At 36.2% G+C, this 23,503-nt stretch overlaps 1 protein-coding gene across 1 annotated transcript; it reads left to right on the top strand.

Annotated features, from left to right (window-relative positions):
• The first annotated feature begins 1,557 nt into the window (after positions 1-1,557).
• LOC122325502 (polypeptide N-acetylgalactosaminyltransferase 14-like) lies at positions 1,558-23,503 on the top strand. Its single transcript, XM_043220540.1, has 16 exons — positions 1,558-1,563; positions 4,308-4,342; positions 5,014-5,112; positions 8,581-8,648; positions 8,778-8,843; positions 11,173-11,294; positions 11,996-12,083; positions 12,330-12,414; positions 15,405-15,511; positions 16,454-16,580; positions 17,451-17,543; positions 17,650-17,733; positions 18,543-18,687; positions 20,836-20,955; positions 21,334-21,649; positions 23,299-23,503. Exons 1-15 carry the CDS (start codon positions 1,558-1,560, stop codon positions 21,490-21,492), a joined length of 1,404 nt encoding a protein of 467 aa, XP_043076475.1. The 3' UTR covers positions 21,493-21,649; positions 23,299-23,503.

Below are 23,503 nucleotides of genomic sequence, written 5' to 3'. Positions count from 1 at the left end.
TGCTGCAGAGATGGTGCTTATAGTTGTCGTTCCGGATTTTTTGATATTATTTTTCGTTGTGGTATAATGGGATTGTTTTTATTTACATGCGTTATTACATTTATTCTTTGTGTGTTGTAGACACAAAATAGCAATTAGAATACGTTCATTGAGATTCAACCTTTAAAACATTTTTTAAGTATAGTCGTAAGTATAAAATATTAAATTATAGCTTAGTATTACATTTACTGACACAAACTTGTTTAGGCATGATGGGGTAGCTCACATGCAAAATGTACATTTATTTTTCATTATTACATTGTTTTGCCTCTCTGTACCCCACTTACTGTATTTTTAAAAGTTAAAATAAAACTGTTTTGATTTATGTTTACTGTTTCTGTTATCAGACAATGACATGAATGTAAAATAATGACTGAAAATCGAAACCCATAAGACTACATAACCAGCTCTACCTTCCAAGATGTGAATAGAGCCGCGTCTCATAAAAATCAAAAAGGATAAACATACAATAAAGACAATAGCTGTACCCATACCTGCTTGTAAAATTACAGCATATCTGTGTTTTAACTGAAAGTTACAGCTCTTTAAACGAGCGGACCCAGAGACATTCCAGCTCGGACACTCAGATGGTTGTCGTGGTGATAAAACACTATACACAGCAACCATTACTTGCACGTCTGCACTTAATGTGCATCTACGTGTGTAAAAAGCATTTTAGGGGCCCTTGGCTTTTGGGGACACAAGGCAGTCACCTACCTTTTCCTAATGGCTAAGATTGCCCTGACTATAAGTGCATCCAGAGGAGCCAAAAATTTAGTAATAAAAAAAATAATATGACCCATTTACACATTTGATGAGGAGATCATTTTATTAGTTCTTAGATATCCAGATTTGCTAGAATTTATTTTGTTGTAAATCTATCTTCATTTCTTGATTAATGTAGTCAGGGACTGGACCCTTTTTACAGCCATTTCACGAGTGAAATGCTGCTGTAATTCAATGAAGTTATGGCCGTTGTTTTAATGACATTCAAATAACCTACATTGCATTGGTAAGAACTAGGAATTTGTAAATCAATACAGTGTATAACAACTTAATCTATAGATCTCTGCAATGAATCACGAAGCCATTATGCTAGCACCCACAGACATTTTTACATTTGCAAGCAGTCTTGCATTTTTTTACATTTTGAGGGGCATGAGTGAGAAGGTAAAAACATTGTAATTTACCAATTACAACACTTCTGGCTGTACAAGAGAAAGAACATCAGCAGTATCAAAAAAGCGTTTTAAGCACTCACAAAAACTATCATTATAATCACTGGAAGTTGTTTATACTATGAAATTAATATCCTACTTAAATTGTACTCTAACAGTAATCTGCATTCTGTTATCTGAGTTTAATTTCCTCAGTGAACAAGTAAACAGATCAACTCTTACTGGTCACTGCATTCATAAGCCCAGCAGAATCATGTGTGATTGGTTATAATGTGCAGCACTGTCGAAAGCGTGTTAGCCTTTGACTTGATTTAAATTTAGTAGCTTACATTCCCTAATTATGCAGGTAAGATTGTATGAAATAATTTAAATATATATTATTCTGCTATTTTTTGTCTATTATTGAAAACTGCATTCAAAATCCACTTCATGAATCTTAAAGGCATGTGCATTTTACTCAAAAGGACACAACACTGAAATTCTTTTGTTATAATTAGCAATATGTTAAAAGTAGCTGTTTAATTTCTTCGACCAACAGCATGATTGACAGTATTTAATTGGCCTTTATGAGTTGCATTTTAGACTTCATATTAAAGAAGTGTCATTCTTTCTTCTAATTAGGAGTTAACCACCGTATATCTACTCCCACTGCTGAATAATGAGTGGGCATGTGCGTGACATTCCTGAGAGGGGAAGTGTCTCAGATCATCAGCAGTAGCCAATTAAGACAGTGCATTCACACCAGCATTCTTCCAAATCAAGCACAGGCCCTTTAAAATGAAGATCTCATGCTGATTATCAACTTGAAAAACTGTGATATCTCTAGTTTTCCCTCTCATTTCCTATTAGTTCTCCATGGCCTTATCAATAAAATAAACAAAACTGCTTCTTTTAGAGGTCTTTAGTTATTTTTAGGGCCATCTAATGCAAGTGGCGTGTTTAATTTTCATCGTAGCTCAAGCAATGGAAGACATGCTGTCTTCTGGGCCTTTCAGGCTTGCCAAGGTTGAAACAGTGTCACTCAGTTCCCTAGAGCTCTTAGACATCCTATTGTGTGTGTAACAAAAGCAGCACCTGAAGGACGTTCGCATCTCCACAGAGAATCTGAGACATGAATGCATATTTTTGAGATAAACTTCCATGTCGGGTCCTATCATTGTTCTTTGTATAATAAACAATAAAACATATACAAAGCAATTACTCAGTAGAACAGCATATTTAATTAGCTTTACTGCCTTTTCTATTTGTAATATACAGCATTTTTATTGGTAAGGCCATATGTTGTGATTTTTGTCCACCAGTAGCAGTCTCAAGGAAAGTGAGTTGGATACATCATAATGAGAAACTAAGACCACATTCCCAGTTCACAATTTTCTCATGGATGCATCCATCATTTTGTAAAATATCAAGTACACAGCAATATGCTTCCCCTCTCCAGATGTTGTTTTCTGACAGAAACTCTAATGATGTTCTGTGTTTTGCTGTTTAAAAGCATCCCCTATCTCAAAAGACCTTGGGCTATAGCTGCACTGAAGCGATGGATCCCGCTCCCAGGCTGCCTCCAGTAGAGGCTTCAAACAGCATATAAAGCTGTAGACACAACCCTTTAGCTCATAAGAGTGTGTTTTAAAGGCTGATCTAACTGTATTCATGAATAAACAAAGCGGGAATATATATGTACTTGATTCGAAAGCAAATTTATCATGACTGTTTAACCCCCAAAAGTTTTGTCAGAAAACATAAATACATCTGCACTTTGCAGTATGTGTGTTAAATCAACCAGCGCTGATTCTTTGATTAAACCATTTTAAAGGCTCTGGCTTGTCTAATGATTAGTGAAATTTATATCACTTTATTTCACAGTTTGACTCAATATTTAAATGATTGCATTAGAGTTGGGTGGGGGGCAGAGATGGAAAAAGGCCTAAATTACACTCTGCTAATGCAGTAAACAGTCAATTTCAGTCAGTTACGCACTTTTTCAGTAGCAGACGTTCCAGACAAATTGGCTCCGTTTCAAAACCAAGTGAACTTCCTCACGTAGACAGCATTGTAAAACATCATTCATCAAGCTGAATAACTTGGAAAATAAGTTTTACCCTAATATTTGTGTATGTTTTAAATGGTATGCTTATTAGTTTAATTCTGAGCTTAGTTACATATTAACAGTTCATTTTTGTATCCATTATTCTGCACAATGTGTCCACTATGGTTTGTGTAAAAAATGCTATTTGTAAGACTGCCTGTGTGAGGCATCAGACAGCAAGGCAGCTCACCCAGATGGAACATAGCCATTAATTAAGCAAGCCATATTGAGCCCCAAATTAAATACACATTCACGTAGGTGATTATGATGTAAGTATGCTGCTTCTAATATAACTAATTTAAGAAGGTTTCAGTAGTCGGTTTACTTGAGACCACTTTGAATTTTTGGTGATGTTCACAGATGTATAATATGTGATTGCGTGAAGATAATGCTATGTTATGTTTAATGTTTGCAAAAGCCATAAAAATGGAGCACATTGATAGAAACACAAGCACCTTTGATTTTGGAAGTGTTTTCCCCATTTCCAAAAAAATCTTCTATAGCTGTCAGTTATAAACCAATAGCTCCAAGTTTAATAAAAAAAATATATATATATAATTAAAAACCGATAGAAGAAATTTTTGAGTGATATGATTTCATGTAATACTATTACACAAATGTTAAAATATAAATCTAAATGATTAAAAAACAATTAATTTTTAATATTAATTTACAAATATGACATTTAAATATTTAGATAACATTACATCACTCTCTCTTACAATGCTTTGTGACAATGGGTAGCAAAGCATGACAAAGTCTTTCATTAACAAAAATTAATAAATATATATATATATATATATATATATATATATATATATATATATATATATATATATATATATATATCTCAACTGAAACAACAATTTCTCTCCATCTGTGTAAAAATTAAAAATATTATTGGAGAACAAATGTAAGTATAGATTGGGAGCACCCCATCCTGTCTGAATCTAGGATAGAAGCTCCTTACAAAGGCTATCCTCTGTCTGTTTTACTCTCTGTAGGCTATTCTCATACACGAGGCCAAATGGCTCAGTGGGTAACCTGTTTTTCCATTTTTCAGTAGTTGTTATACAGTAGTTTTATGTTTTAAGTTGGGAGGCGCTATGTATACTTTATCCCATAAGAATGAATTGGTCAGTTTGATCTATAGTTTTATCCACTGACTTTACTATCAAAATCTTGTCTCCCAATTTCTGAGGTGGAGCACTGCAGGAGTAATGGTTGGTGTTTACACTTAAGTCAGAATGTTCATCCTCAAAACAAAGTGCTTTTTACTGGCCCACTCTTTCTGCTGTTGGGGTGAAGCAAAAATACTATTTATTTTTAATCAGATCTTCCATTATTGATGCTTTCGCTCCTCTGGGTTCTGCCTGCTGTCCTTTCCATTCTAACCACATGTTCCCTCTTCCTCCACACAACGGGGTGCTGTTGGTCTGTTAACGGAGGCAACATCTCTCTTAACCATGGATCATGTTTTATGTTGTTTATTCTTAAGTGCTCACTGGATACTAAAGCATCTTAAAAGCACTCACTTTATGCATTTCTGCAGTTACTGTTGTTCGCCATATGCTAAGGGATGACTTGACCTCCAATACGTTTGATTATTAAGTAGGTGTAAATTCAGCAAAGGTTCTGCCACACATTAAACTTGATGCTTAATTAGTACCACAGAGTCTCATTATTTTGACTCCCTTCTGTCTCTCCCAGGTGTACAACACTGCACTATGACCCTGACCTGCCATCCACTACCATAGTGATCACGTTTCACAATGAGGCACGATCTACCCTGCTGCGCACAGTTCGGAGGTAAGACTTAAATCCATCAGTTCCATTCTCATATCATGGCGCATATTTGTTCCTTTTCCTTTTGTGTCACAAAGAACACATGTAGCTTTTCGCCCCGATTGAGCTATCTAAAACTGGTTACTATTATTTCCTTTTGCCTTATTCACTTTCAGACAAAATATGTAAGAATTGCACCTTCAGGGTTATGACTATTTGTCACTGAGGTAGTATTTTCAAAGGAATGGCTTTGTATGTTATTTATCCATAAAAGGTTCATAGTAGTACCTTCAAGGTACATGTTATAATTCTGAAGTACTAAAATGCGCCTTTTAGGGTAAAGTACAGATTAACGCCCCAGTAACAAGCTTCCCAGAGATACAATTATTTGCACTTTTTTTCCTGTGTTGGTGCAGATGATTTTCCCCTTTCAGTGTTAAAAAAGCACTTGGCTTTCAGTCTTGACGTTTGACCTACTGTAGGTAGATAGAGCACTGAGTAAGTCTTGCTGTAGCTGTAGGGCAAGGCACGTCAATATAGCTTAGAAAAGTCCACAAGAGCCTAAGAGTGCATTTTAATCCTAAGCATTCCATAGAGTTCCTAAGCATTTATTTTATATACATAAAAGTGAAGCCTATTTTTAGGACTACACACGTATACCATATTCTGTATAAGAAAATGAAGCCAACTTTTTTATTGCATTAAGACATTATTATCCCCATCTTCTTACTGCCATGATGCTAATTCTTTCTATGACTTGATGGTACTGTAATTGAGCTGTGAAAAATGATACAAATTAACATATGAATAAAACATATATCGATTTAAGCAAAATACATTTTCTTGATTCTAACTATAATGTGAACATTTACATAGAACTTCTTTTGTAATTTTGGTACTGTATGTTTTGTTAGATTAAGTCAGAAATTGTTTTTGGGCGTTAACAGTATCCAGGTGCAGTTTGGCTCGTGTGGCTTTAGTGAAGGGATGTGGTGTGAGGTGTTTTCGCCCTGGAGTGTGTGGTATCTAAACTACTCTCATCACACATTAGTCACGGCAGCTCCCGTACACAGCAGAAATGACTTCTGCCCTGCTTTAACCCTGAACCTTTGTTAAAGTTACCAGCCATTTAACAACAGCTCCGATAATAACGTCAAAAATCCTGTTGACTGACTAGATAGGCTCAGACACCTTGATGGCAAAGCAGTATTAAACCTTATCTTTCTATGACCTTTTCCCTATGTAGGATTTTCTATCTCTTATGCACATGAACGCACACAAACATCTCTTCACATGAACGCTCTCATAGACTAAGCATTTACACAGAGTGGGTTTGAAGTGTAGGCCCCAGGCAGTTTTTGATGGGTGTTGCTGCTGACAGAGGTTATTACTACAGGGAGTCCTAAGAGGTGGAAGAGAACTTTCTGGAGCATTTCCTGGTTCTTTCCTTGCGGCTACTTATCAGGCAAAGGAGAGCGAGCGAGAGAGATGTGAGAGGAGGTATGGGGGAGAGGCTGTTTGTTTTTCTTAACCCCTCAGGTATAGGGTAGGTCAGAACAGTCCTTGGCGACATCCATGCAACACAGGCACTTTTTCTTCCTGTCTGAAGATGAGCAATTCCTACTGTAGACAAAAAAAGCAGTTCAGCAAATAGATAAGACGGATGTGAATTGATTTGCCAGAAGGGCCTTGAAGAAACCTTTTTTTAAATTCTTGTGTCAGTGTGATTGATATGCAAGCTGTTATGTAATATTATTTGCATCCAAAGAGTTTATGCTAACTTACTACATAAAGAGTTGTTGAAGAATTATTTATTCAGTTTCATTTATTGATGTCTTTATTATATAAACTGCTGTCACCATTTCATGAAATCAATTAAGGAGTAGATGCTGTATATCGTTCAAGATGGCAATAAATTACTTTTTTTCCCTTCTATTTGTTCAATTGTTAGTTCAGAAAAAAAACATTTTTACAACTTTTGAATTAAATGGCCTTTTTTGGGAAGACTAAGTTACAGTATGTTTTTATAGCTACAGTTTTAGCTTAAATCTCATGCAACATGCACACAAAAAATTTAGTTTTTACACAATGACAATAAATTGCTTGAATTGACTTTGGATAAAATTGCCTGTAAAATGCATGCATGTAAATGTAATGTAACTTTTTTTCATCAACTGTGTTTGTTCAAAGCCAATGTGCTACCCTGCTCCTTGGCATCAAAGCCACCAACAAACCAAAAATCAATAGACTGACATTCACTTTCACAGTCGGTACAGCACTGATAGGAAACAACAGCAGAAATTGATGTTAAAAGTGCTTTGATTTGTAATTAGTCTTTGAGCAGGTGTAAAACTATAAGAGAGACAGTATTCCAAATGAATACTTCAATCAAAATAAATCAGCATTAAAAGTAATTGTCACTTGAAAGCAAAAACATCTCAATGAAAAGCATTTAATTCAAAGTAGTATATGTAAAATGGTTTGATTGTTAAATAAATCCCTGTTTGAGTGAAGCAAGGTAAGGCTGAGGAAGGTTGATTGATTGAAATGTTGCAATGATGCAGGATCTTATATTAGCCTTGTACTATAGCCTTGTTTCTGCTTGTGGGAATAAAGGTCTTTTGTTAGGTGACTGAGGGGAATATGAGGATCCTACAGCTCTGTAGAGATGCAAAGTGAATTTGAATTGTGCTTGTGCTTACCTGTTTATATGTGAGCGTTTGAATCTGTGCGCATGTGCTGTACAGAGGAGAACTGTGATGAATGTGTCTCACTGACTCAGACATGTGGAAACATACCTGTGAGCGTGAGTGCAATGCAATCAGTCACCTAGTGTGAGGACAAAGAAAAGAGGTTTAGAGGAGGTCTGTGCTCTTCAACTCCACAGCAATGCAGCCCCAGTGTCTCACTTCATATCTGGCTAACAACATAACTGCTTATTTATCTCTGGACTTTTTGTAACACATTTTTTTGTGGCACTGTTTTACAATGTTAAGGATAATATTCTTTAATGGTTTAAACATATTCACTGAATAGTATAACAAATTAATTATTATTATTATTATTATTATTATTATTATTATTATTATTATTATTTCTATATGTAAATAAACTAGACTTTTTGATTGCAGTTTCTGAATTTCAAATAAATTTTTGTCAGTGGTATTTTAGTATTATTTATATAAAATACAGTGTTTATTTGGTTTTTAATTCATTTCAGTTTAAATACAAACTTTAGTTATTTTTATGGTCATTTGTTTGTGTATTTAGTTTTAAATTATACTTATTTTCCTTTTTTTTGTAAATTGTCAAACTAATTTCTATTTGTTAGTTCCCAAAGTACTATTTCTAATCTTCTTTTAGTTTTAATGTAATGTTTAATTACTTAATTTTATTTCGGATTTTAATTTAAAGAAAACAATTTCTCACTTTTAGGACTTTTTTATTTAACTGTACAGCAGTTCTAACAGTTTTTATTCTGTTTCTCTTAAGTGTGTTGAATCGGACTCCTGTGCATCTGATTCATGAAATCATACTGGTAGATGATTTCAGCGAAGATCGTGAGTACTGTGCATTACTGCATATTTGAAATTATATGTTAAAAAAGAGAATATTCTAATATCACACAGTGCATAATGTATTTGATAAATATTTGAAATAAATATATTTGAATAATTTTTTATTTTCAGCAAATGACTGCCTTCTTCTCACCAAGTTGCCAAAAGTAAAGTGTCTTCGTAATAAACGCAGAGAAGGTAGGCCAGTGATGACATCTCTGTCATTCTCTCCCTCTCCCTATGAATTAAATATTTCATTTTGGGCTGGCAGCATGCCTGTTTGTAATACCATCCAGACTCTAAAAGCAGCTGTTTGCTTTTCGCCCGTGTGCTGGTGAGTGTTTTAACAGCAGGTGGTGCGTTACTGGGAGGGTGACGGTGAACAGACTGTGAGGAAGATTACTGCACATTGACTGAAACTCTGGCCAGTGTTTCACACTTTCTTCCATGTACCAGTTGCGCAGGTGGAAAACAGAGCTGATACAGTTTTGCCACCACACACTCACACTGTCATCCGTATCTTTCCATTCGGATGAACAGATATATTGAATCTAGAGGGTGATTTGGAGCATGGATTAGTTTGCAAACAGCTCGCATAGACATAGATTTATACTTGTGATAAAAAAAAATAAACATTTAAAAATCCATTTGTAAGCAGAGCATTTTGGTGTGCATCTAACTGAAAACATTGGTCTTAAACTGTTATAGCAAATATTGATTTTGCCACTGCTGTACAGCCTGTGGCAGATATTATGCTGGCCATTGTTTGGAATGGCTGTTCGAGGTTAAAATGGCCACTTAATATTTAATGAAATGCCATTAGCATGGTTTAACAACATTATGGATGTTGAAAGGTTAAGCCATCTTTATGGCTGGTTACCTTTTTGGTAAATTAAGCAGGTCAAGCTTTACATAAATTTCCATGTGCGATTTGGATTTAAATTTCTCGTTTAGTTTATTAGCACTATGCTTTTAATGTCACTGGGCCGAAATGCATTCAGACGTTAATAACTAGATTTTCATACATTCTGAAGGTAATATGAGCAAGGCTTCCTCATTCAAAACCATGGTCATTATGCAACTATACAACAGTGTTATAGATGGATGGATGGATGGATGGGTATATATATATATATATAGATATATATAGATATATATAGATATATATATATATATATATATATATATATATATATAGATAGATGCCAAGGAAACATTTTTAAGTTTTGATCTCTAGTATTTTTAAGTTTAAGTTTTTTCTTTTAATACGTGTATTTTATTTTATTTTATTACAGCTTTATTTTAATTACCATTAACACTTTTTAAATATAATTTTAGATAACAACACTGTTTCTGAGGTTTTGTAGGTGATCAAAAGTCCCTAGGAAAGTCTCTATGATATACTGGTCCCTAGATGAGGCTTGATTCCTTCCCTTATTTTAGTCTGTTGGATTTATTTGCTAATTTCATCATCTGCCAAGCAAAGTCCAATCACTTAGAAAAGTAATAGCACAGCTTTTCTTAATAAGCTGCAAATAAGCTAATCAGTCACGTCCCTAGCTAGTTATGCATACAAGTTTAATATCAGGGCTTAGGGTTTGTTCCTAAACCAAAGTATGAGCAAGCAGCAATAATAATGATAACATAAATAAGAATAATAATGTAATATTCAGTCATTAATGGCAAGAAAAAATGTAAAGTTCTTATTAGTAATAATCATCCAGTTGCTGCCCTCTCCTGTTTATTTCAGCGCCGAGGTTCCATTACACACTGTCACACATTGTCGCTTAGACAGCATTGATTAATGCATAAAACCCTGTGCAGCCAACTCTGTACAAGAGAAAATTGTTAAAAGGTTTAAGGCATTTAAACCCTATTGTCGTCCTGAAGCTACAAACAGGGTGTGTGGTTCTGCTATGTTAACTCTATTAGCTGTAGGTGAATGTAATCTCTGCCATTCACTCACTCTCTCGCTCTCTCTTTCATTGTCTGTCTTTCTCGCTCTCTCTTTCCTTCTCCATCTGCCCAGTGCATACACAGAGGGGCCACACTGGCCCAATATGCATGCACACACAAACACAGCCTGCTCTCAACAACTCTGTAGAGGGTGCGCTCACCCATCTGGAAAATACAGCCTTATTGAGGATGAAATGGGATTTTTAATTGGCTGAAGTTGCCGTGCAGCGTGAAACTTTGCACGAGTCTTGCACGTTTACAATTATCATGCATCCTCAGTCAGGCTCTACCGATTTAACAGCCTCGCCTTCATGGAAAAGCTTCTTGCTCTGATTCGATAATAACCATAAGGCTTTAATTGTCCCTTCAACTAATCAGATTTAAATGGCTCTTCTCGTATCTTTTTCTGTGAATGAGATTGTTGAGTATTTGTCAGTTTAACAGGCTTCTCAACAGATGTAATGTGCAGCTCTGATGGACGGTGAATTCTCCAGTGTCTGATCTGTGTGTGTGTGTGTGTGTGTGTGTGTGTGTCTGTGTGTGTGTGTGTGTGTGTGTGTGTGTGTCGCAGGTCTGATCCGGTCTAGGGTTCGAGGGGCGGATGCTGCAGGAGCTGGGATCCTGACTTTTCTGGACAGTCACTGTGAGGTCAACAAAGATTGGCTGCCTCCACTGCTGCAGAGGGCAAAAGAGGTACAATTTTATACTTATTCTTATTGTGTTCTACCTAGATTCTGTGCAACTGTCTTCTATTTTAGGTAATTTTCAATAGAAAAGAGTCAGCAGGCAGAACGGAGGCGGCACTGAATGCAGCACCACTTGCCGAGCACATGCATGAATATCCTGATGCTTTGTTCTGTCTGCTAGCAGAACCGTTATTTGACGTATTTTAACAGCATATGTTAACAAGCATTAAATTAATTTTAAAACTTTTGCAATATTTTGTGCATATAAAACTGCTAGCAGCACATATTGCGAAAAAAAAAAGATTATTTTCACCACAAAAAAGGTGACTTTTTTTCACATTCCTCAGAGACATTTTTTTAATCCCACAACAAAATTCACAAAAACATTTTTTTAATGCATTTCATAAGCAATTTGAGGTAGCTTGAAAAGCCAGTAGTGCTGACACATGTCAAGTATTCTTTTCTTTCAGCAGGACAGTAGCATGAGAGAGTTGAGTGATGAGGTCAGTGCAAATGCTGTAATGATGTTGGACGAGACTGTGTGCACATTCACTCGCTCTTAGTAACACAGATAATCCCAGCTCTCACTGATTTTCCACCTCCTTTGTTGTGAGATCAAGCTGAACAGACAGAGAGTTGAGCCGTCCACATTCTTTATCAAATCTCTTGTGTTCTTTTGTCTCATTTTCTAATATTTTCATTTTTCAGGACCCGACCTGTGTCGCCAGCCCTGTGATTGACATCATTAATATGGACACGTTTGCCTATGTCGCCGCTTCCTCAGACTTGCGAGGAGGTAAAGGCTACAATTATAATCCTTCATTTGCTGTCCCACTACTGACATCAAGGGGCTCCGGTCACAGTCCCCAATCAGCAGTGTCACACAGAAACAAATCTAACAATTAGCTCTGATGAAAGCCGTGGCCTATCATCAGCAGTACACTTTAATTATCACCGCCACTGAAAAATTAAAGTTACAAGAAATTGGAGCAAAAAGATCTTCATTGATCTCCCTTTTTCTCTTTCTCTGTCTCTGCGGCAGGATTTGACTGGAGTTTACATTTTAAATGGGAGCAACTATCAGCTGAAAAGCGAGCCAAGAGAGCTGACCCTACAGAGCCTATTAAGTAGGTGAAGAGAAGCAGAAGGGCTTTTATTAGAACTATTCTGCTAAATCAGTACAGAGGTTTGGTCCAGCACATATTGGGCTTTGAGCACCATGTTTAAAATCTACAGAGAAATTGTTTTTATTTGTTTACAAGTCCAGTTAACCTTCAAGGGAAAAAAGGTTTAAAAGGAGGTTTAGAAACCACATGATATGGCATTCACGTTTTATTAAAAGTTTGTTAGCATCACTTTAACTATTGTTTGTATTTAGACTTGGGCACTGGCACAAACTGCTAACCATAGTATTAAACTAACGCGGTGGTTCTCAACTACACTGAACAAACATTTGGTGTAGAACCTATTTTCCCTCAGATACTCCTAGTAAACCTCACAATTAACCAAGAAATGCCAGTCAATTAATCTTAATATTTTAAAGCAAGTAAATTGCTACAAAGATATACAAAAGCATTGCAATACCCACATCTAGGTTATAGAATGTCATAGAATCTCAGGAGGTGGTATTTTGGTATTTTTGTAACTTACACCAGAAGGAAGTTAACTGGAGGCACCCTAGCAACTGCAAAGCAACATCAGTCAGAGCACCTTCAAAACTGCATAGCAACATTCTGGCAAATACTCACTAATTGGTTTAATCTTTTTTGAGATATACAGTATGTCTGATTATAATTATGTAGTATTGGTCAAAATTTCTGTTTTAAATTGATGTACTGATTAATTTCAGATAATTTTCAATTTGTTGGTTGTTATGCTGTGATTGGTGAGAACTGGCTCGGTCTCAAATACATAGGGAGTGAGAAGACTGGAGCCTCTTTTACACATTGTGGGGGTGAGTTTTACAAGGGCAAGAATCACTCATGTTTTTCTCCAGGAAATATAAAAAATCAACTTGGTTAATATTGTTTTCCTCCCATGTTTAGCCTTGGTAACACAAAAAATATGTAAGATGAAAAGTTGTAGATGTGGATAAATTTACTACATTTTGATTAAAGCATTTTTTAAGAATAGCATGCACTGTTCAGTCATTTCTGGTTAGAACAGGGGCATTTATTAGAAACCTAAATAGTATTTTCCTTTTCATGTTAGAGAAAATGTATTTGAAGTATGAGGTTCAGCCTTATTGATGATTAAGAATATTATTATTATACTATAATTACAAACATTGAGTTACATCTCTTTGATTAATCAGTTTTGATTATTTTATTATAAACAAAGTAACATCAACATTTAACCAATCCTGGTAGTTTTTAGTCTTCCTCCGTCGTCTTTCTCTGTCTCCTCTTGTTATGGTGTAATTCACACTGTTCCTAGCGCTCTCAGAGGCTGTTGTAATGAAGGCTGTTAATAGCTCAGATAAGCAGGCAGTCAGGCTGAGAGGGCTCAGATCCCGTCTGCTCCTGTGTGTGCTGTGCACCGATGCAGCACTGCAGACGGCCTGGGTCTCTCGCAGCCCATCCACCAACAGATGCAAAATAGATCAGTGGTAACTGAGTCACTGAAAGCTGTGTGTGTGTGTGGACGCAGATGGGAAGCAGTGGTGTGTATTTCAAGTTGATATGTGAGAAGGACAGCACAACCATGACCCTGTCTGACAGCCAGTTTATGTATATTTGTGATGTAATACTCAAACTTTTGTGAATACTGAAATATCCAGAAGAGTCTAGGAATGGATGATTATTGCAAATGACTGATATGATTCTGCCATGTGTGATTTGCAACAATTATTTTTACCCTAACTACTATAGTGAGTAGTTTTAGCTTTCTTAACCATATTGGAAGACTTCATCATTCCAGGATGACAATGGCAAGTTTCTAGTATGTTACATACACTAGCGTTCAATACTTTGTGATGGTAAAATTTTAAAATATTTTTAAAGAAGTCTCTTAGGCTTGCCAAGGGTTCCATTTATTTTATCATCACGGTAATAAGCAATACATTGCTACATAATATTGCACGTTAAAATAACAGTTTCTATTTTTAATTATTCATGTGATGGCATATTCTGGATATTTTTATTTGCTGCTCAAACATTTCTTATTATTATCTGTTGAAAACACTGCCCTGCTTAATATTTTAGTAAAACACTGTAATAATATTTTGTAATAACTGCAATATTTTTTCCAGATTCTCTAAAGTAGAAATCTTTTGTAAAATTATAACGGTCTTTACTCTTACTTTTCACCAATTTATTGCCCCCATGCTATATATAAGTATATTTATTTGAATAGAGTAATTTATTCCAAATACATTGGTGATTACCAAAATTCGTTCTTATATGAGCATCCCATAAGATATATATATAAGTGGTGTTTGAAAAAGCAAATATTGATTTTGCTCATACCTGGTATGTGTTCAAACTTGTAACCATTCCCACGTGTGCGGTATGAACAACTCGGAAGTATGCCACTTGTGCACTATTTATCATTTTATTTCATTATTTAAAATGCATTCACACTCTCTCGTCTGTGAAACCTTTGACAGGCTTGTCCACTTTCCACTCATTTACTGAGCCCAATTGTTGAAGCTTTTAAGCTTTGTTTCTGCCTTCCAAAATGAGATGAGAACAGACGTGTGAAAAGTAAATGAATCTGAAATGAAAGTACGTGAGTGGCCCTGAGAAGCAGCAGATGAAACAATGTGTCCTACCACTTCACAATGAGAGATTACGGCTGATGAAATTCAAATGCTTCCGATAATACCGGAGCCGTTTCCTCCAGTGTCCTTAGTGTTTGAAGCAGCTCTCTGGGTGCTGTGATTTTGAAGGGCAAGCTGAGCTTCATCAGGAGAATGAGAACTGGGCTGTACTGTACCCATATACCCTCACTTCAGTGGACTTTTATTCTCTTTCTTCATTCCAAGACTCTTCCCAGAAAAGGAAACGTTTTCATACATCTATCCTGAGTGACAGCAGTATTTTAAGCAGTCACCTGGACTGAAGTGTTTAGTGTCAAGACTTAATGTTCACTCTTTTTTCATTCTTTCAACCCTCAGAACGCCCATCATCGCAGGAGGACTTTTTGTGATTGACAGATCCTGGTTCAATCGCTTGGGAAAATATGACACGACCATGGACATCTGGGGAGGGAGAACTTTGGTGAGTTATTACTATGCATGAGAGCACCTGTCTGGCGGCGCATAAGCTTCAATCACTTTTTTTCCCCGATCGAGCTCTGACAGAGGAAACTTAGGGTTGTTGTCTCATCACAGAGAGGAAATGGCACGCAATGACATTTGAACTTAGAAATAGCTCTGGAATCAATTTTCTTAAATAAAGGCACCAAAATACGGTTTAACTGCTATGTTTTTTCTTGGCTCTGTTAAAATACTTAAGAGCAATGCACTGTGGGGAATTGGATGGTTCCTCTGCACTGGGTTCAACCATCATTAACCATGCATATGTGACAGAATTAGACTGGAGCTGTTGCAGTGCTGGTTTATTCAGACTTAAGTAGGCTACTGTGCTCATAATTGCAAATGAGCATTGGGCAGTGGCATATTTAGACAGGAGATTTCAACCGTATGATCTAATTCTTGGCATGAGAGTAAAGTTATATCCTGCAGGGCTACTTTAAATCACATATACACATGTCAGCAAGTTATATTACTCTACATGACATAATATTCACTTGCATTTTATACATTTCTGCAATATTAGCTAAAAAGATTATTTTTTTAAGAAAGGAATACTTTTATTATTTCTATTAATACTACTGTTAATTCAGCAATGATGATTTAAATTGATTTATACATTTATAACATTAGTAAATGCGTTTATAATGTTACTAAATATTTCTTAAGTACCAAATCAGCATGAGAATGATTTCTAAAGATCCTGGAACATTTAAAAATGGAGTAAAAATAAAATAATAGTAATAAGAAGATTTTTTTATTATTATAAAAAAAATGCAGCCTTTGTAAGTAATAAATAAAGAAATCTCACTGATTTCACACTTTTGTTAGAATGTACTCACTAAGACCATAATGATATTAAAATACTGTGTAGTGCACTGTGATTGGAGTTCATTGTGTTGTGTTTGTAGAGATTTCTTTTAGAGTATGGATGTGTGGAGGAAGCCTGGAAATCATTCCTTGTAGCAGGGTCGGCCACGTATTTCACAAGAAACATCCTTATATCTTCCCAGAGGGCAACGCCAACACCTACATAAAGTAAGAGTCCTGAGAAGTTCACATACTTGTAATAATAATAATTCATATCCAGCATATCCAGTTTTTGCTAATCTATTCATGCTGATAAAGGATGTAACACTTTTTTATCAACATCAGAAGACCTTGTTTTGTCCTTGGGGGTTGTTAACCTGTAAATTTGAATATGTTAATCTGTTGGATGTTTTTCTATGTTATTTGTGGGAATTTTCCTGCCAAAGATAGAGATAATACTCCAACTTCTGCCTGGAAGAAAATCTGCTGTGTAAAATTTGTTTGCTTTTATCACGTTTTGCCTCTGGGGAAAAACCTCAGCATGAAACCGTATGAAATATTAAGGGCATAGCACAACATTCTTTCTGAATCTGAATTGCTATGCAGTGTGCTCAGTCAACAAAATCTGTTTCCTCATATAGTTCAGAGGCGCTAATAAATAATTGCTGAAGGCATTAGCTGGCTTTACTAGATACTCTTAAAAACTGTGTCCTTTTACATCTGTTAGAAGAGTTATGTTAGATGTATACAGTATAGAAATCAGATATGGTTTGTTTTTTTATGTGTTATTTGTTTTAGTGTATAACCTGCAATAAAATGTGTCAATGAACCAACACATGTGCAAAAAAAAAAGTAATTGATGTGTATATAACACCCTCATTTCCCTAGAATGCGACATAAAGTTTTCTGCTCATTTTCTTCAGAATAACAGTTGCAAGTGCGTTTATTTCCTGTATTTCCTACACTATTTCGAGTAGCTGTACTGATGAAATGGCAGGTCATTCTAATGATCTTCTTCAGGCTGAAGTGTGTATCTCTGAGTGAAGTGTTTAGTATAGCACACTTCAGTGTTCCCATTCAATGCTCTTTCTGTTTCAGGAACACCAGAAGGACTGCTGAGGTTTGGATGGATGAGTTCAAACTGTTCTACTACTCAGCTCGGCCGGCTGCTAGGGGAAAATCTTACGGAGAGTGAGTGACTGATAGCATGTGTGTGTTTATGTGTGTATCTATAATGGGGAAGCATTAGGCAAAAGATTCATCTCTTATTCCGCTCATTCTCTTCCTCTCTTATCAGCATTCACGGCAGGCAGGAGCTCCGCGAGAGTCTTAAGTGCAAATCCTTCAAGTGGTATCTGGACAATGTCTACCCAGAGCTCAAGTGAGTTGAGGAGTCAGTGTGGTGTTTGTATTTGAGTGTCTGTGGGTGGTGATTGATAATTGTAAAGCGCCATGTTATTATTTAGCGTGGCAGTATAAGGCCGCTCTACTGTATGTCTAAATCGGTTTCATTGTACACTAGTTCTCTTGAGGGAATGATTTTCCACCCACTATGGCAGATTTTATTTTTGTCTTTAAAAGACAAGTTTTTTATGCCACTGTTGTTAATTTGGTATCTAAATTAGTTGATGTTGATGCACCTTTGCAGACATTTATGAGAAAATGTAAAACTGTCATACTAAACTAAAAACCCAAAACATTTAAACATTTACATTTTGCTCTTAATGTAGCAGATACAACAGTTCTAAATTCTATTTTGTTTGCATCTTAATTGATTATAGAGAAATAAGAATGAATAATATGAACATGGTTCACATATGCCATATATATTGGCATTGGACGTACTTGATGAGAAATAGTGTCCCAAAATGTGCTGCAATTAAATTTCAGTATACTTTTTATTATACTGAAATTTATGAAATGTTTTTTTAATCATGTGCTACTCTTTGCTTTCAAGTAGAAACTATTGACATATAAAGGGTTTAGTTTATTATTTAAAATGATTAAAGGGTTAATTCACCCCAAAATCAAAAGTTCTGTCATCAATTACTCATAATTAACTTCTTCTCATAATTAACTACTTATAAAAAAAGTTGAGCCCTTTAAGTACTTTTAATTTTTATTGTTCCCCTCTCTTTTTGTGTGGTATTTATTATAATAACACTGTAATGTTTCATTTACCGAATCTAGAGTTCCTGATGATTCCGATGCGAAGTCTGGTGTGATCCGGCAGAGACAAAACTGTCTAGAATCTCGTATAGTGGAGGGTCAGGATCTCCCAGTGCTTACACTCGCACCCTGCAGCATCACCAAAGACGTACCAGCAGCCAATCAGGTACAAAACTATCTTGCAATATATAAGAAAAACCATGCTTTAAGTATTAATTGATCAGCTTTGGAACTGCTGTCGCTGGAGGAAAATAGTGATTTTTGCATTCTCCATGTTATCCAATTTGGTGTTCACAAAACTTACACCATTGATGTTGAATAATAACCATTTACAGCATATCTTGCCTTCAAGCACTGTGCTCAAACATTCAACTGAACAGTTTGGTGAAAATAGGAGGAGGAGCAAAGGTAGTGTGCGCCAGGAATCAGTGACATCTTACATGGTTAGGTTGCGACTCTGAGATGCTAGATTACATTAAATGCTATGCATCCAGGGGCATGTTGAAAGGCAGCTTTTACAGCAGGGTAATGGGATTTAATTCAGGTCACATTTGTGCACTGCTGTGTAATTATATTAAACAAAGAGGTGCCCTCTGGTCTCTGAGCAGCTAATCTGCCCTACTGTCACCCTTCATGGCTCCCTCACCTGTGCATGAGCCTGGAAGAAAAACACAATTGTGCATCATTCGAATTGAATAGTGAATGGCTATTAAAGTCCATTCAATTGCTGGATATTAATTAAGCTAGCAAACAGTACAGAATTGAAATGTGAATTTCACTGTTTTTATATGATATTAAAGTGCAGTGAAATTCAAATAACTTTACGTTGTTGAGGTTTTTCCACTAGGATTTATCAATTAACAATGTTTGCGGTATTTTACAAGCAGCAATGAATTTTATACAATTATGCATTTATCATATTTAAATATGATATTTAATATATATTATTTCAATTTCATAGACATGGAAAAACATCCAGCTCAGAAAATTAAAAGGGAACCAATTCTTAAACTGAAAATGTGTTTCAGCCAAAGCCACCAACTACTAGTCATAAAGTCTTAGACCCTCATTCTACTGTTTATTTAACTGAGCCTCTCTCCTGTTCCTCTGTGGACCATAAAAAAGTTGTCTTTTTCAGATGTTTATTCTCTAAATTATGAAGCCGAGAGATGATTGTAGACAGTAGAGTTGGGGCCGGAACACCACAAAAGTGATTTCAGAGCACTTAAGTGTGTTCACAACACCACAAGAGCATGTTTCCCTGCTGCCTGCTGCGTGTGACCTTGTTAAGCGCCTGTAAGACTTACCAGATGGGAAGTGGTTCATCAGTGGCTCACAAAAGCACATTTTCTCACTGCCCTCATGCGTCATTCTCTCCCTACGTGTCTCAGAACAGCAAATGAGACCACCGTCTCAAAGGAAAGCAAAAAGTGTCTATTTTCTTCCAACATCTCTCTCTCTCTCTCGCTCTTTCTCTGTTTACCTTTTAAGTAGAGATGACATATTAGAACAGACATTTTTAAATGAACAAGTTGGTAAATGCTCTAGCTTGTTTCCTAATCTAGTTTTTAATAAATATGTCATTGTATACTATGAACATTGTTGGCTCTGTCATGAATTGCTTATGTCCCTCTATTAAGTGTCTGGTAAATGCATAAACGTAATATAAATGCTAAATCTACAAATGATAGATTTTTCTAAAGCTAATTACAAATTAATAAATAATTGTGATATACTAGAAGACATACATTTATTTAGTTTGCCATTTAAAAGGTTAATTTGGCATCAGTACAATCTGTCACATAACGTTTAAAGGATTTGTTCACCCCAAATGGAAATTTGCTGACAATTTACTCACCCTCAGGCCATCCAACATGTAAATGAGTTTCTTCATCAGAACAGATTTGAAGAAATTTACCATTTTTCACTTGCTCACCAGTGGATCCTCTGCAGGGAATGGGTGCCATTAGAATGTGAGTTCAAACAACTGATAAAAACGTGACCGTAATCCACACAGCTCCAGTCCATCAATTAACAGCTTGAGAAGTATTAAGCTGAATATATGTAAAAAAAAAAAAAAACTAATCCATCGTTAAACCATTTTAACTCATCCACTTCTTGTGTTGCCTGAGAGTAAGCACATTTTCATTTCTGGGTGAACTATTACTTTAAAATATATGTAAGACCTTTGTATTTACAGCAGTGTAATCTGTTGAAATCTGTGCGATTCTCTAGAAAGAGAATTGCTTTTGCTTTTTCATTTTGTTATACATTGGTTCAGCATCAGAATAGCCTATGTTCTTTCCCCGCTCAGGAGTGGATCTACACCCATGGACAGCAAATCCGCCAGCAGCAGCACTGTCTGTCCGTCTCCACCACTTTCCCTGCCTCCCAGATCCTGCTTGTGCCGTGCAACATCAGCGACGGCAAGCAGGTACCTCCACTGACGAGAACGCAGGAGACATCCGTGACACACCATAAATCAGGCCGCACTTAAAAAGCTCCCGGAGGAACCCACTGACATCAGCTCTATGAGTATCAGTCCCAGCGTTAGACAGCCCCTCAGGAGAGGCTTTACTCTCAGGCCGATGTCAGCGTTTCCATGCGTCACATTTGTCATGTCAGTGTCAGGGACGTGTGGCATATTGTAGCATCAGAAAACATTTGCTTTGTTTGTTGTGCACAGAGGCGTACATACAAATAGATGCATGTGAAGTATGAAAGCGTGCTATACATTACATGCAAGATATTTTATGCTGTCCTCAGCTCATGTGCACTTACACATGTGTTCATATGCCCTCTGTTGCTGCAGCGTTGGCAGAAATCTGGCACTCACCTGGAGCACCTGGCTTCTCGATTCTGCGTGGACAGCGAGATGGCTCTGGACGGCATTGAAAGCAGTAAAATGCTAGTGATCAGCCCATGTGAACTGTCAGCACACACTCAGAGATGGGAGATGCCTTTCTCGTGATCCTTCCTCCTTGGCTTCTCCTCACGTTTCAGAGCTCAGCTGGAGTCAAAGATGGATAGGGAGGCAGAGAGAGCGAGTGTGTACCTCCAGGAGGGGCTACATCTGTGTCCTGCTGTTCTGCTATGTCCACTCCCTTTGTCTCTTCGGCACACCACAGGTATGCTGGGATTTGTAGAGCGTTCTGATTCAATGACATGACCTCATTACTGCCGCTATATTAAAAAAAAATCAAGTTCTGTTAATTGCTGAAGGTAACTTTTAAGCAAAACAAACTCGAGTGAGCTTTAGAGATAATCATGCAAATACATAAAGCTGAAGTGTTGATGTTGTTTCCTATCCCAGTTTAATATGCAAAGTCAATAATAAGTAACCTGCTCGCTGGCTGATTCCCCCAAAGACAATGTGACTGTCAAAACATTGCTCTGTTTTTTGAGCATCTGAAACAGGGCAGCATTTCCAAAAGGCATTGTAAACCTAAGTAGACTGTAGAAATCAGTGGCACCAATGGTCTGTACGATCAACTGAGACTAAAACATAGTTTTAATTCATTTAAATAAAGCAGAAATAAATACAATATGAATATTAAATTAACTTTCAATAAAAAAAAGTAGAAATAAGTACTGAACTGAAATAATTACAACATCAAAAACAACATTAAACTGAACAGAAATAATTACATCGCAAAACATAAAAAACAATACTAAATTGACACTGCTTCTTTAAAAATTCTTCACAGCCCAGCCTGACATAGCAACAGTGGCTCAACCAAAGGACAGGATCACTTTTTTTTTTTCTAAACAATGAGTAAAATTGTTATTAATTGCTAATTGTTTTTATGTCATAATTATATTTACTGTAATCTATGTTGTTGTTTTTTAAAAAGTATATTTGAGTACTTCCAATAGAAAGCAATAAATTGTTACATTTTTTGTACTTTAAAAAAAATAATAGTTACTTTTTTATGAATGTCTGTTTCTGGCACTGAATAAAAATGAAAAATGTAACTATCTTACGATTCAGATTTTTGGTTCTCAGAATTGTGTGATAAAGTCAGAATATTCTCATAATTCTGAGGACATGTCAATCTTTTTTCCACCCAGAACTTGGGATTGTGAGTTTATATGTGACAGTTCTGAGGGGAAAAATGTGAATTATGTAATATAAACTTGCAATTGTGAGTAAACAGTCAAAAGCACAATTCTGAGAGAAAAATAATTAATTTGTTAATTTGCTGTTGCAAGAAGAAAAAGTCAGAACTGTGAGTTAAAATTACTTTTTTTAATTTAATTGTCGAAAACAGCATCCATACATTCAAGCTTTATGTATGAACTGTAACGTTTTCTGTTATTGGTTGGCTGAGACTCTTCTTCCAAAACATCAATGTTGAGCCTGGCTTTTTTTTTTTTTTTTTTCAAAATGGTGGGGTTTTTTGCCGTGTTTGTCCTTTTCTGACATTCTTGCAGCATAGACAACTTCATTGATTATAATGGTAGTGGCCTAGTTATGTAGCTCATGCGTCATGCCCCCTGCTTGCAATGTAGACACTCTGTTGCACTCAAGCCTTGACTGCATTGTGGGGAAGGAATATGGTTACTTAAAAAGTAGCACAGGTATTATGGTATATTATACATGTAAGAAATATCACATAACCTGGCTTATTACACCCAAAAATGTGTCTCAATCCTATATTTTAAAAACTGATAAGCCTTATACTAAAGTTTGACATACATCCATAACAACCAGTCTAACCTAGCCATTCTGCCTGAATGTGTTATAGATGATCTTCTTTTCTGTCTTCCTCCCTAGGTTCCCAGAGTGTCAATCATACTGATGCTCTCCAGAACAGAGTTTGGCAGCTGGACGCACACAAACTTGCAGGACACACACCGAGTGTGACACACACACTCACACTGGAGAACAGCACACAACCTTTTTAATTTGTTATGCTTGAATTTACCCCAATACGAAGCACTTGTGAGATACATCTGCTAGCACATCGGCATACAATAAA

This window comes from Puntigrus tetrazona, chromosome 20, assembly GCF_018831695.1.
Source record: "Puntigrus tetrazona isolate hp1 chromosome 20, ASM1883169v1, whole genome shotgun sequence".
Lineage (NCBI taxonomy): Eukaryota > Metazoa > Chordata > Actinopteri > Cypriniformes > Cyprinidae > Puntigrus > Puntigrus tetrazona.
Note: the sequence above shows the minus strand (reverse complement) of the source record. Positions and strands in the feature narration are given on the sequence as shown.

Bases quoted from the DNA above. Each gene is read 5' to 3' on its own strand.
- LOC122325502 (XM_043220540.1), top strand. The intron at 8,844-11,172 runs GTAGGCCAGTGA...TGTGTGTCGCAG, and splicing joins TCGTAATAAACGCAGAGAAG to GTCTGATCCGGTCTAGGGTT. The intron at 12,084-12,329 runs GTAAAGGCTACA...TCTCTGCGGCAG, and splicing joins TTCCTCAGACTTGCGAGGAG to GATTTGACTGGAGTTTACAT.